This window comes from Apium graveolens, chromosome 4 (assembly GCF_009905375.1).
Source record: "Apium graveolens cultivar Ventura chromosome 4, ASM990537v1, whole genome shotgun sequence".
Taxonomy (NCBI): domain Eukaryota; kingdom Viridiplantae; phylum Streptophyta; class Magnoliopsida; order Apiales; family Apiaceae; genus Apium; species Apium graveolens.
The window spans coordinates 123,490,629-123,506,563 of record NC_133650.1 but is presented as its reverse complement, the minus strand read 5'-3'; the positions used below and the strand labels follow the sequence as shown (position 1 = coordinate 123,506,563).

The 15,935-nt window shown below is 33.8% G+C and overlaps 1 protein-coding gene across 1 annotated transcript; it reads left to right on the top strand.

Moving 5' to 3' along the window:
- Positions 1 to 13,381: 13,381 nt before the first annotated feature.
- Positions 13,382 to 15,570, top strand: LOC141719451 (scarecrow-like protein 32). The gene has a single exon (XM_074521832.1). The coding sequence runs from the start codon at positions 13,935 to 13,937 to the stop codon at positions 15,273 to 15,275; it is 1,341 nt and encodes a 446-aa protein (XP_074377933.1). The 5' UTR covers positions 13,382 to 13,934; the 3' UTR covers positions 15,276 to 15,570.
- Positions 15,571 to 15,935: the final 365 nt, after the last annotated feature.

The following is a 15,935-nucleotide window of genomic DNA, read 5'->3' as shown; positions in this document are numbered from 1 at the left end:
AAACCTACCCATACGATACCAAATCCTGACTCGTACTTATGTATACTATTATAATACATACATCAATCAGGGTTCACATACTCAAAACTTGACTCGATATCCATTTTCGGAAAAACACATATACTTATCGCTTTAGAAAATAGGGTTGTTGGTTTAGGCAAAATATTTTATCCCATCGTACAATCAAGTTTCGTATAAAATATATATGTATTTATATATTCGCTCGACATCTCGATAATTACTGGATACGCTCCCGTATTTTCGTAGTTTGATTTCCCGGAAATCGGGCAGCGTCTCCTTTGTTTATCGAGCTACCCGTCGAAACATAATCGACGTCTCAACAACCAACAATCACAACTCACAAACCCACAATCACAATTAATCAATCACAGCCCGACTACGCAAATTCTCAATTCCATTTATGATCTTAATAATTATATCCGACTATTTACATTTCGAAAATAATTATATGAATTAAATATTAAATATTGTTTTCTAATTATAGGACTCAGCGAAACATCACAGTCCACCGTCGGCTCGCCGAGGCTCATCGCCGACGACAGTAAAATTTATTGGTGCCCGACACGAGTCGGGTTTCCAAATAAATTTCACTGATTAAATACTAATTTCCCACATAATATTTACTTACATCACAAAGATTAATCAGTAATCTTTTTTTCCTGCAGAAATAAATAAAAATAATTTTAATAACCAAATGATTCAGATAACCATAAAGAATTCATTCAATCTCTTTAAAACAATTCGAACAAATTCAAGGCAGCTAGAAACAGATTCATTACACAAGCACTGCAGATTTTCAGAAGCATAAAGGTAAATATACATACATACACACATGTGTACGCTTGTGTATATACTTGCACAAGAAAACCCGAGAACAAGCGGCTGAAATAACAGGGTGACAGGCGGCAAATCGCCGGAAATAGAACGGCGGCTCAGGCTACCGGAAAGAAGAAACAGGGCCACGACGGTACCAGGGTAAATACCGGAAAAAAATGGCGGTGATTGTGGGGAAACCGGAGAAACAGAGGGGATGAGAGTAATCGAGGGAGAGAGATGAAGGAATAAAGAGAGAGACATAGTTCTGTTGTTTTTGTTTGTTTTTTTATATACTATTTCTTTCTTCTGCTCCGCCAATTGCCTTCCACGTATCTCTTGCTTAACAAAAATGAGACACGTGACAAGTTAACAATTGAGCTTAATTCTGTACCGCATTTCGCAATTTATCGAACCATGGTGTGCATAAAACAAAATCATAAAATTACAAAAATATTCTTAAAATTTTCTAAAAATCGCGAAACTAATAAAATCAGATTTTCATAATTTTTAAAGCATTTTTGAAATGCAACTCGTGCCCTCATTTAACAATTAACGACCCGAGCATCACTTAAAACAAATTTAGAAAATCATGAAAACAGTCTTAAAATTTTATAAATATCCCGAGGTTTATAAAAACATAAATCTCGTAATTTTAAAATAGTTTCTGAAACACAATTTATACCCGCTTTTATCAATTAAACGAATCAACGCGCGGGTGATAATAATCCCAGAAATTTCCAAAATAATTTTAAAATTCTTAGAATGTTCCAAACTTACATAAATATGAGTATCAAAATTTTTGAAGAATTTTGGAATTAAATACGGATTTTACAAATAAATGCAATCAGAAAATCATAAAGGGCTAAATAATTGATGAAATATTGATTTCTAAATTTTATAAAATACCAAAAATAATTATTATAATTATAAAACCATAAAAATAATTTTAAAGACATCCAAGTATTTATGCAAATAAATTTGCATTAAATCCACTTTTAAATGTAATAATCGAAACAATATAGCTCAACAAACAAGTATACAAATAATCCTCGTAAACCACTAACCACACATAACTAATAATAAAACAACACACGGCTGACAAAACCCATACACATATTTTTTTGATTTAATGATTCCATAATTATGCTTTTAAATAATATGAAAATACGCGAGTCGTTATAACTGAGCTTTTATCGGGTCGGGCAATCCTAAGAACTCTGGGGGATGAACAGATTGAAAGTATTTGAAGTTTCCAACTTTAGGGGCTATAGGTTGTTGCAAAAACTGAGCAAGTCGGCTCATCATAGTGGTATCTTGGTTCAGTTCTTGGTCTTGGGCTTGAATTTCTTCTTCTTGGTGATATGGTGAGTTGGCCACTTCTTACAAACCTGATTGAACAATTATTTAGCAATATGATAGCATGGTATTGATATATAACAACAACATTTTATTACGAAATCACTTTTGTGGGTTTTAAGCTTTACCAATTTGCACATGCCATCCTATTACTATATAATTTCTCATATCATTGGTGTTTTCTCATGGCATAGGGTACGATTTCACGAAATGTTAAACACGGTTGTATGGAGATATGGTATATAAATCAGTTGTAAAGATTTTAGGGTCCACAATAGGAAACAAGATATATGATGGATTCAACAAGCCAAGGGTATATCGATAAAAAGTCTGATTATGACAAGTTCTGAAATAAGGTACAAAAGCAGGGTTAAATAGAGGAAAAACTGGAAAACATCCCCCTATCTACCCCTAACTTCTAACAACCACTATGATACAAAGTTCTGAAATATAATACAACATAACATATGAAAAGGGATCCCGGCATCTGACCAAGTATCCTAAGCCTACTGGCACTGAAAGGGAAGAACAACAACTACGGGCTCCACCAAATGTCCCGCCTGATCAACACTAACATCTAATCATCCAGAATCTCTCTCAACACAATCAACATCTAGCAAATGATCTTTTGCAGCCTCCGGGCCTCCACATCAGCATTACTAGTAGATGGTCCCTCTTCTAATCTCCTTTGGGCAACCTGCTCTACCATCTTAATCCGGACTCTCCACTCATCATCCATAACTGAAGCGCTCTGCCTAGACTCTCGAGCTAGCCTATCCACCAAAGCTCCCAACTCAGGAATACAGGATTAAACAAAATCTCGATCCTGGGCTAACTTGCCACCAACACTAACAAGCACAATCTTAGGCATCTCAGACTCTGGCTCAAGGGCTGGGGTCTCTGACTCTGGCCTCAAGGGTGATATCTGCATAGGGATCTCACTACTCTCAGATGGATCCTCCTCTAGATCTGAACTAACATACACAGGCTCCTCTGAAGAGGGTGAAATGGGGTCCACTGGGGTACCGGTCAAACTAATCTCAGAATCAGAATCACTACCACTACTGGGGTCCTGAGAGAAAATATAAAACATCAACCAAGAAACAGCGTTAGGGCTAAATAAGACTTCCAACTATCTCACACCCTAACTCTAGTTGCCACTTTAACCTATTCACTTTTCTTAGACTATACCTAATAGTCTAACTCAACTCTATATGAGTTGAACACTCTTGCGATATAGATATAACCCAAAAATACCCTTTTATCCTAACTTGTCTCATGGACTAGATCCCGTAGCTCTGATACCAACTTGTGACGCCCTCAATCTCGGGGTTAGTAAATAAGGACCCACACACCTTTAAACTATGAATAAATAAGCATAAACCCCGATTAACTAATAACATGATCAAACAAGATTAAGTTTGAGATAAGATTACAACTATCAACTAGATAATATATATTACAGCCCAACATAATACCAAATTTACATAATCGATTCCGACTTGGAACTGATAGATAACCCATCGTATCTTTACAAACTTTCCGACTAAGCTAATACCAAATTTACATAATCGATTCCGACTTGGAATCGATAGATAACCCATCGTATCTTTACAAACTTTCCGACTAAGCGCTTGCTCACACACAACCTGTACTATCTGCTCTGGCATCTCGAAGCCTACAACATGGTAGGGGCCATCAGGTACGCTCTTACGAGCAGTGCGCCTAAGTTTGGCCATCCTCGTGCTTAACTGCCATGGTTAGAACAAAGCATAATATATGAGTATAAAACTCAGCAAGTAACTAAATAACATTTCTAGGATGCAATAATCAAAATCTATTCACAATACTTTTAAGGCATTCTTTTTTAACATTCTAGGTGGCAGATTTCTATCTTTGGGCTAGGGAAGGTTTATGAAGAAATAGTTGGGCTTTCAAGAATCAAGGTTCAAGATAAGGCGAGAGCCGACATTCATCACAAATCATCAACATGATCTCAAGGATCTTTCAAATGGAAATCAAGAATCTATTCATCTTTGGGAATCAATTATATGATTGACAATAATATCAGAATAAGAATCAGGGTTCTCAAAGCTGTATGTTAATCAATAACACAATCAACTCATCTCGAATCATTATAAACCATTACATTTTCAAAGAATCAATTTGCTAAAGCAATGTATTCAATATCCTTTATAAAGTGATAGGGAACCCTTGATTGGACTACTTCAACTTTTAATTCATAATAATAATACGGGTGATCAGCCCGTACCAACCTCCATCTATGGCATAATTTCAGCCTTAAATTGGACTAGCCCCGCTAGTCTCTTCTATGACTGGACTAGTCCCACTAGTCTCTTACGTCTCAATCCAATCCATTAGGATTTCATTTGGAAAACCTTGTGTTGGAAAAGAAATGTTTTACTAAGTTCATTTCAACATTACCAAGAATATAAAATCATTTAGACTCTTTAAAGTCAAAACTCATTCTTAAGTTCATTTTCAAGAATTCAAAGAAAGTGAATGAGTCAATGGTAAGCAAAGTTTAATGCTAAGGATCTTGATCAAATGATAACAAGGTATACAAGTTAGGGAATCAAAACAGTTCCAAGGATCATTATGGAATAAGGTAAATAAATGAATGAAGGATCATTACGCAAGGGGGTTCATAAAGGTTCTTATAGGGTTTACAAGAATTCAAGTAACAGGGTTTCTCAAGAATCAATAACATGTTCACAAGGAACAATAACAGGGTTTCTCAAGAATCAGTAATAGGTTCACAAGGAACAATAAAAGGGTTTCTCAAGAATCAATAACAGGTTCACAAGTGTTATAAAACATCAATACTCTATCATGGCATCAATAATATCTTTTCAATGCACAACTTATACAAGTAGGCAGAGTTACTTGCCTGAATTCGCTTTCCTGTTTTACAAGGGTTGAACTACTGTCACCTAGTACACCTTTCCCTTTCCTAGCCTGAATGCCCTCACGCTCCGAATCTACAATCCAAAAATCAAAACCTTAATTAGATTCCCATTCGACGTTCCCGGAACGCTTAACAATTTTCCTTTATCGCAATACCCTAAGAGTATATATATTTACTCAATCATATACACAAGGCACACTTATACCATAACTCGTATACTTTAACTAAATAGCCATCAAAACACATATTGTAATGCAATTACAACACATAGCATATAATCCTTGTATCCAAACTCTATACTCGAGTTAAAATAATAATTATATAATCTCATATCAAGACGACTCAATCCTTCCTTTTATTTCACATTAATCGAACCAAAACCACCAAATAAACCAATTAATCCCTAGTAATCTTACATGCATTTACTTTGTGAAGTCCTATGATCAAATCAAACTCTTTTACACCCTTAACCATTCGGCCCTTACAACCAAACACAGTCAAGTGTACTCAATTAAATCATACATAATCAAACACAAATAAATCTCTTTTAGTAACATGCAAGTACTAGAATCACTTACACAATCAAGTCTCATCCTTTTTAATCCAAATACGTAATCAAAATCATATCAAAAATCAAAACCCTCTTTTAATTATTAGAAATTCGAACCTAAAATCAACACAAACACCATCCAAAATTGACATGCAACCAAGTACTCATTTCAATTATCACTAGTAGCTAAAGCTATTAGCATATAAGCCCACAAAATCAACTTAATCCTTTTCCAATCATAAGACCCATTCGGTTTTTTCAAGAAAAACACACATGCATAGATCAATTTTGACATGCAAGGCTTTAAATCACAATTTTAACTCATTCTAACCCTTAACTTAACCATTCAACTCATTTTCTTCACAAATCAAACTAAACTCATTTGATTATACTCAAATCTTACATGCATGCCATGAAACTTTCTTAGAAACAAAGATTTATATTCAATATCAAGTTTAACACTAAAATAAATAAGCAACTCATCATTCAAAACCAAAACCCCCTTTTTATTTTAACAACAAAATTCGAACTAACACCAAATAAAACCAAAGAAAATACCACATATCATCCTCTATACTTCTTCTATGATCATAAACTAAGAAATTGAGATTTTCTTACGTAAAATCAAAAGAAGTTGATTTCAAAACTAGCTTAAACACTTACATGCAAAAGGTAAACGAATAGAGATTGAGAAATAAGGAAGATTGATGGTGAAAACTTTGATTTTCAACTAGAATTAAGCTTTGCATGTAAGAGAGAGAAGAAGGGAGTGTATGAGAGAGAGAGAGAGCCGAGAGGGAGAGAGTTCAGGAGTGAGAGAAGAGAGAAAAGAGAGATGAGAGAAAAGAGAGAAAGAGAAAAGAAAGATATAGAATGATATGGAAATGACCAAACTTTTCTCCTTTTATACTTACAAGTTAGTGGAAAAGAGAAATTACCCTTGTACCCTTCTCTCATTATTAGCACAAAATGCATGCAGGGATAGTATGGTCATTTGGTTAAGTTGAATGGAGATAGTGGGGTAGGAAATGACACATCTAACCTTTTCTCATGTTGTGAGTGGAAATGCATGCAAGGGCAAGTTGTAATTTAAAAAGAATCTAAATTCTTAATTTCCTTTTATCCTTAATCAAAAATGAATTTGATTAATATATTTTTGAATCAGAAAAGATAAACATGCCACGAATATCACTTTTAGAATATAGCTCTTGAAATTAGCTTTTCATTCATATTTTTAAAATAATTTTTGAGCGTACAGTTTATTGGTTATGGATTTTACAAGATTGCGCTCAAAATAGAATTATTACTCAATAAAATTATTTTAAAATACACCGATCACGAAATAAATCCGTCTATCATTTTTATAAAGTCTCTAGGACTATTTTGAAGATAACCAAACCAACTTCACACCTTGAACATACTCAGATAATTTTATAAAAATATTTAAAGGTTCAATAAACCTTAATTAAATCAAATCAATTCCATAAAATCATTCAAAATCATCCAGATCACGTAGTCATGCATACATACAGGAAAACTCATATATTCACACATTACAACTCATAATCAATCACAAAATTTCTCTTTTTATTATTATTTCCCCTTTTTCGCGTAACGGGGTGTGTCCTGTCTGACGGCCCGACGCTGAGCGTTTTCAGACACGCTTCACAATCATTCTCTTTATATCAACTGACACATCACTGGAATATAATACTCACTTAAACATTTTTATTTCACACAGTAGCACATAGTTCAGATTTAAATACTTTTAATCTCTTTTAAAACGGGTCTCGTTCAACCTGACGGCCCGCCAACATAGCTTATCCCCTAAGTTGACTCATCAAACTGGAACGGGTCATCGTACGTTCCCAGTTACTAATATACAATAAAGACAATTAAACAACAAAATCATTTATCCCTTTATTTAATCACATAAATTATAATTACTCCATAAAATTATAATTTATTCACTTAATCATGTCGCGAAATTCCCAGTCGTCACAATTTACAACAAAGAAAATGTCTAACTTTTCACCCTCTAGGCGCCACTAATGTTTTACACTCTAGGCACCACTTGTGTCTTGGAAGTTTCATTGTTAAGGAAGTAGAAATTAATTAACTTGGTTGCAATTAGGTCACATTGTTAATTTTTGTGAAGACTGCATTAAAAGAAGCAGAAGGTTATTCATTTTATTATCTTCTCCGACATACACATTTACAGAAGAGAGCTCCATTAAAGGCTTATATTTATTTCTCAACTGTAATGTTATGTTAATGAATTTATTATAACTAATCTTAAATGAGTAGAGTGTAGTAAATTCAAGATTTATATTAATACTACAATATATTCCTCAAACTTATTTGTGTTTAATTTGAGTTTGCATTTAAATGGATAACTTTTTCAAATCGAATTATTTGTAAGTATCGTATTCAACCTCACTTTCTACGATACTTGGGAACCTAACACTCATCAACCCACACATGGCAACCACAAATGTTGTTCCGGCAAACCCTAATGTGCCTATCAACATTAAGACCGAATCACTGCTTCTCATCTCACTCATTTGATCACGATAATAAGTATGATCCAAGATGACATCAATTTCAGCATCCGAGTAGGCCATTTTGTGTTTATGTTGAGCTTAATTTGTAAATTAGGGCTTGGACAGAAACAAAATAATGAATTGGGGGTCAGTTAGTGTATATATATGCCAATATATCCGTTACAATAATGATCAACCAAATACACCATCGACTAGACTAATTGAGTTACACAAATTTGACGAAAAGTGCACTTTGCAAGTATTTATGATGACTAGTATTTGATTGAGTTGTTTTTGTATGTGGGTATATATTAGAGATGCACAAAAAGGCCGGGCCCGAAAATCTGGCCCGGCCCGATCCGGTCAAAGCCCGGTCAAGCCCGGCCCGGTCCTGGCTCGGGCTTCGGGCCTCAACGGGCCATATATTTTTAGGCAAATCCCGGCCCGGCCCGGTTAAAAGCCCGGGCTTCGGTCCGGTCCGAAAAAGCCCGGTTATAATCTGATTATTCTAATATATTTTCTTATATATTTATAAATTCACATTTACTATAAATATAAATAATACTTTAAACACATATATATTTACATATTTGTGATTAATAATATTATTTATATACTTTGTTGCATAAATAATGAAAGAAGATATAATAAGTACACTATATATATTTGGATATCATTGTTATCATAACAATATTATCATTGTTATCATAACAATGATAGAACATATTATTTTATAAACATGTTTATTTTTTGCCGAACTTAAATGTTTTCTACGAAATAATGTTTTCATAAAATATTCCATGTAAACTAATACATTTTTACGATGATATAGTTGCTAACACATGTATTCTTCGGAATCTCTAATAATACTCGATCCGATTTAAATTAGAAAAAAGCCCGGCCCGATCCGATCCGGCCCGAAAAAAAACCCGGTTAGACCCGCCTCGAGAGCCCAAACGGGCTCTGACATTTCCGGAAAGCTCGGCCCCGTCAAAATCAAAGTCCGAAAAGTCCGGCCCGGTCAAAATCCGGGTTTTTTAAGACCCGGTCAAAACCCGGTCTGGTGGGCCTTTTGTGCATCTCTAGTATATACTCGGCTTGTGTGGGGACATTTGCACGATTCTTTTAAGTACTAAATATTTTTCCATTGAGTATTACCACAACAAAGCTTTAGGTTATAAAATGTTTTAGGTTAACGTATACAACAATGAAATAGCTGATCGAAGCGCTTGTTTGATTTTCTTTGAAACTGTTGTATTGATAATACTTATAATTCAACTCAAATGTTTCCTGATTTAGGAAACACTTGAGTTATACATTATTCAACAGCAGTTTGAGAAAATATAATTGTTGTTTTATTTGAATTTGACAATATTAATTTAAAGTACCATCGTTGTCTTTATAGTTTTAAACGGCACTTAGGTAGCGTCCTATCAGACAGAATCTTAATATACAATGAAAAATATAAATATTACATAACGCATTGTTGTGCCAAACTGTTTTTCTTACAGTGTATCCCAACTCCCTAGTGTTCAGCATTATAACTCTAAGTATATAACTCTAAGTATATAAAGTTTACTATACTCTAAATCAAATGCAATCGGGAATGCAGTAAAAAGAAGGCTTCAACAATTTTTCAAAAAACGAAAAAAGAAATTATATATTGTTGCAAACCATGATTTTACAAATAATTTTATTCAAGCCGAATCTCATGACCATATCATATTAACCTTTTATTTATCAATACCTTTTTTTAGCTAGATCGGACATAACACACCATGCCATACCAAGTTAACAATTTACAGCAGTAATATATAAACCTGTATAGAGTACATATAATTTTTAAGTAATGCATTCATGTTAATGTCCGATCTAATTATAATGCAGTAACAAACACAACCAACCTCAGAAGCAAGTGAATATGCATTTATTAAGATGCCATGAATCAAAATTTGGATTCATGAATGAGTTAAGTAGGTAACTAACCAGAACCTATGCAGCATATAAACTAAAAGTGTTTATATCCCTTTGACTCGACATTTGAATTTTGGTTCGGTATGATTTGGCTTCTTTATGTCTTAGCAAGTATCCTTAATCAATCCAAAGAAATGCATAAAAGTATATTCAATCATAATTTGTTATAAGTTAATAATGTACCGTAGGTATCTTAAGCACATGGTTACACTCTTCACAATGATGCATTGTTTCTGAAACAGCTAAATTCAAAGTGCATAATTTACAGAGAATTCCTTTTTAGCAAAAGATTTCAGAAAAAACTTGTACTTATATACACAGATTACATGTCTTCTACTCCTTGTATCTGAACTTAAGGAATCCTCCTAGAATTTATAACTACTGTAATATTCAATTCCAGGTCTTTAACTTATTCCATTCTCCTTATATGCTCTTCATATTATTCTTCTCTTATTCTTCCTTAGTTCCATGCGTTTTCAATTTTTATAAACTTTACATGTTTAATTATTGACAAGAGACAAACATGACCTTAACAAAGTGACTCACCTTTCGCTATTATTTGTATAAGATTAACAGGGAAAAGTGGTTCTGGTAGAAAAGTTTAGTATATTTATCTTGTACTGATATGGAACTTGCATCATCAACTTGGATTTATCAAGGCTAATAATTCATGTACTCCAGCCTCCAGAGTCACTTTCCCAACTCAGCTCGATTCACCTCATAAAAGCCAGCTTATACAAACAAACAATATTAGTGGTTGAATGATTAATTGTAACAACATAAATAAATCTACTCCTGTCGTTGGAAGCTAGTTATATATTGCTCTTCTCAGTTCAGCAACAGTACCAAGGTGTTGTCTGGATCATGGGATTCTAACCCGGTTAACAGGAATAAAAATGAGATTTCACTACATTTTAGTATCAGAATCTCATTCTTATTCCGAGATTGAAATCCCATAATCCAAACTGACCCAAGATTTAAAATCCTCCAAAAGCCAATAGAGGGGGGTTTAGCGTGTTCTAATGATGATAGGTTTTCCGCTTAAGTATTATTTTAATTTATGCAATCGAACATTTCTGCAATAGTGTCAATTTTGTGTGTTACTAGTGGCAATAAGCTAGCTGTATATAACAAAGGTAAAGAAATAAAATGATTTCAGATTTTTGAAACAACTGCATCAAAACGATTTGTAGTCGAGTGGTCTATTTAAGGTGGGGGCTGAGGTAAGTTTGGGTAAGATGCATCACGTGTGTGGGTTACCTCGGAAGGACCAAGCTTGGGAAGACCACGAAATGATATATAGACAACGTACTTTGTTTGAATTACTACGACTGGCATAGAATTAATTTGGTCCAGCTTCACGAGATCGAATCAAAATTTGCTCCCACTTCAAATCCTCTTACATGCATGACACAATCCTGAAACTAATGGATACCAAAATCCTTGCTGCAGACTCTGCAAAGTAAAAAATGCACTGCCCTAAAAGTATTTTGAATTTATATCACAACCTCAGAAAAATCATATCAACATGATTGGTGCGGAATAATGTCTTGTGACTTGTGAGTTCTCCATTCGCGCGAGTAAACCAAATTTGAGTTCTACTTGGCTTGTTTTCCTTCCCAGAATGTTTCTACAATCAATAGATATGTAAACCTGTATACTTTTTTCAAGAGTTAATTGTAATTTGCTAACCATATCTTTTATTTAATAATAAAATTATATAGTTTTTTAAAAGAAATAAGTTTGCATCATATGCATTCCTTTAATCATTTTGCTAAGATATTTATATTTTGGAGGGTAAAATTGAAATTCAGCAAAATTTTAAATTATAATTTTAATTTTTTTAAAATTAAACTAAAAATTAGAATTTAAATTATAAAAGAAATATTAATGTCAATTTTTATTATATTTTACTCAATATAATTTTTAAAAATTTAAAATATAGATATATTTAGAAACCTTATGATTACATATATATATATTTATATATATATTGCTTTATAAATATATTTTAAATATTTAGCATTGATTAATTTAGAGTATTACTAATAAAAAATAACTATAATATTTTTCATGTAGAAAATACATTAAATAAATACTTTTATTGATTTAAAATTTTAGTTATTAATATTAAATATCTAAATTTCAATTCCAATTTTATAAAATTGTGAATAAATGTATGTTATATTTAATTTTGAAAGTTAAGAGTTATAAAACTAGTGTTTTGTAAAATAGATGTTTTGAATGAAAGGGGTTAGAAAGTGTTTTTATAAAGGGTTTTGTAGTAATAGATGTGACAATATTTATGGGAATGGACACAATACACACATGTCTTGTCTTGTATAAATTGAATCGTACAAATCTTTATAAAACAACATTAATCATGTAATCTAATCAAAATCACAAATGATCAAATCATAAAGACCCAAGTCGTCTTTTAAACAATCAAACTATTTTGTGCGCAATCCAAATTCAATGAAAATTACGTTTTAGGGGTTTTATATGTCATATAGTGAACATGTAGGTTTAGAGCTAACACGAAAATCTTGAATCTGACTGGGCCAACAAACTTTAAATTCGGTCAAATCTTACATTATGGAATCGAACTCAAACCCATTGAATTGATACATTTAAGTTCGAATTAAACTTTCCATATAACACCATGCATGCATTTATCGAATAATGATTTCATTTAAATGCTAACATTATAGAAAAAATGCGTTAAAACACCTTTGTAAAATGATGGTTACATAAAATTGGTCAGAAAATGACATACATCGATAGCCAAATAATTTTGACTGTAGTCGAAATAATCGGTCACTTAAATACTCTTATGGACTAATGTTGATGGTCAGTCATAATTGTGTTATAAATTCTCGCCGGATTTTTTGTTAGGTCATTTTTTGACATATTTTGAGTCGGTATGAATAAATTTATCGAAAAAATTTATGTTTCTTGTAATTGCATGAGTCCATCATCAATATTTATGATTATAAGGTGAATCAAAATTTGACAATTAAGATTTTAATGCACGCTCTTAATAGTTGGACACACACTATAAAAATCGTTAATCAAAATAGAATAGCTTAATTTTGATCAGTATTTCTTGCTGGAAATTAAAAAAAAAATGAACCAACTCTCACGGTCACAAACTCGCATTGAGACGAATCCTAAGCCGGCAAACACGCATGCCACCAGAATACAGCACAAGATCCTCCTCCACTCATCTATATTGCACCCTCTCCTAATCACTCCTATATATCCATCTCCTGTTCACCCTCAGTTGATAGAACAAAAACAATTCAAGATCTTTTCTTTTCTCAAGGATATATCATGGTTCTTAGCCATAATAGTAGTAACTCTACTGTTTTCCCTCTCTCTGTTATATTCTCTTGACATATTTGTGAGATGTACATGACCTGCAAAAGCTGCTAATTCTCTTTGCCCCTCATATTCACTTTCACCAACTCATCTTCTTTGGAACAAGATATCTATCTTTGCTCTCACCAGTGACCAGTCCCTTTTGCTATATCCATAAACGAACAACAATCACTTAGAAAAAGCTGAAAAGTCTATATCCTTCCTCTGCATCCTTCACAAATATCCCATAAAATTACCAAAAATATAATCATATCCCAAATCCCAACGCGCAGGTACTACTACCAGTCTAGTCATTTTCTTCCCTTCTGTCCGTTTATCCTCTAATTAAAGCACCAGCTTTGAGAAATTTATTCAATCACAGAAAATGCAATTTACACAAACTCCTCCACCGCCACTTCACGAATTAACCTCTTTTCCGAGTAATATCAACCCTATGAACAAGAATCAAATGCTTAGAACACGGCAGTGGCCTGGCTTCCAAACTTCCAAGTCTCTCGGAAGTTTTGGCGATGCCAATTGTATGGAACAACTTTTAGTTCACTGTGCTAATGCAATAGAAAACAACGATGCAACTTTAGCTCAACAAATCTTATGGGTTTTGAACAATATTGCCCCATCCGATGGCGATTCTAATCAGCGCCTCGCTTGTGGCTTCCTTCGAGCCCTTATAGCACGGGCAGCACGTAAAGGAACTTGCAAAATCCTTACAGGTGCCGTGGATAATGTGCATATAACCACGCACAAGTTTTCAATAATCGAGCTGACTGGATTTGTGGACTTAACTCCGTGGCATCGCTTCGGATTCACTGCAGCAAATGCAACTATATTAGATGCTGTGGAAGGATACTCAATCATTCACATCATTGACTTTAGCTTAACCCATTGCATGCAAATTCCAACGCTTATTGACGCTATAGCTAATCGTCTGGAGGGGCCGCCATTAGTCAAACTTACTGTAGCTGGTGCCACTGAGGATGTTCCACCTATGCTCGATCTTTCGTACGAGGAATTAGGTATGAAATTAGTGAATTTCGCCAGGTCTCGTAACATTATTCTGGAATTTAGAGTGATTCCTTCCACTTCTTCAAATGGTTTTGCTTCGTTTATTGAACAACTCAAAGTTCAAAATCTAGTACCTGCAAATAATGGTATCGAAGCGCTAGTAATAAATTGTCATATGATGCTACACTACATTCCAGAAGAAACCCTAAATCCATTTTCTTTTAATAACACCTCAGTTTCGTCACTAAGAACCATGTTTCTTAAAGCAATTCGAAGTTTAGACCCCACGATTGTTGTGTTAGTAGATGAAGATGCAGATTTTACATCGAACAATTTGGTGTGTCGATTAAGGGCAGCTTTTAATTATTTGTGGATACCTTATGACACGGTGGACACTTTTTTACCGCATGGAAGCAAACAGAGGCAATGGTATGAGGCGGACATGAATTGGAAGATAGAGAACGTTATAGCAGAAGAGGGTGTTGAGAGAGTGGAGAGACTGGAGCCAAAAAGCCGGTGGGTGCAACGGATGAGACACGCTGGTTTTCGAGGTGGTTTGTTTGGGGAAGAAGCTGTGATGGAAGTGAAAAACATGTTAGACGAGCATGCAGCTGGATGGGGTTTAAAGAGGGAAGAAGAAGATTTAGTACTTACATGGAAAGGACATAATGTAGTGTTTGCAACTGCTTGGATACCTAGCTAGCTAGTTAGTTAAAATGGTGCTAGCAATGTTGTTTAGTTCAAGATTTGTCCAGCTAATTATGTAGCTCTTTCTAATAGGGTTAGTAGGACTACTGAATCTGTTAGTTAACAATGACTTTAATTTGTATTACGGCGTGCTTGGAGTGAAGTACTAGCTAGTAGCTATCTAGAGTTCCTAGCTGCTATCTCGCAGTCTGCAGGGAGATGTTAATTTTTGTTAAAATTTTAATTAGGCGCAAACAACTTTGCGCCATGTTAAAAAGCTCCCAATCATTTCTCCTAATGAATATGTCTTCTTCTTGTTCCTCTGTGATCTTTCTTTTTTATTGCTTTCTTTTTTAATATTTCAAGTTTAATTAGTAACAATACTTGCATGATACATCATGTGCTATCCCCTAACACCTAAGAGTACAAAATACAAATTGTAAGATCGTAGAAGGAGGTTATATATAATCTCAAAATTTGAACTAGTTTTGATAATTTTTGTTATTAAACAAGAATAGAACTAAACTAAAATATAGAGCACAACGCTTTTAAAAATTTCTAGTGGGTTTTTTATCCACCTCAGATATATATATTAAAAGAAATATCTCATGTTTATTCTACACTACACTACACTACACTACTTATCATATGCACGTACTTATTATTTACATTTGTA

Excerpts from the sequence above, each read along its gene's own strand:
- LOC141719451 (XM_074521832.1), top strand. The coding sequence starts at position 13,935 with ATGCAATTTACACAAACTCCTCCACCGCCACTTCACGAATTAACCTCT.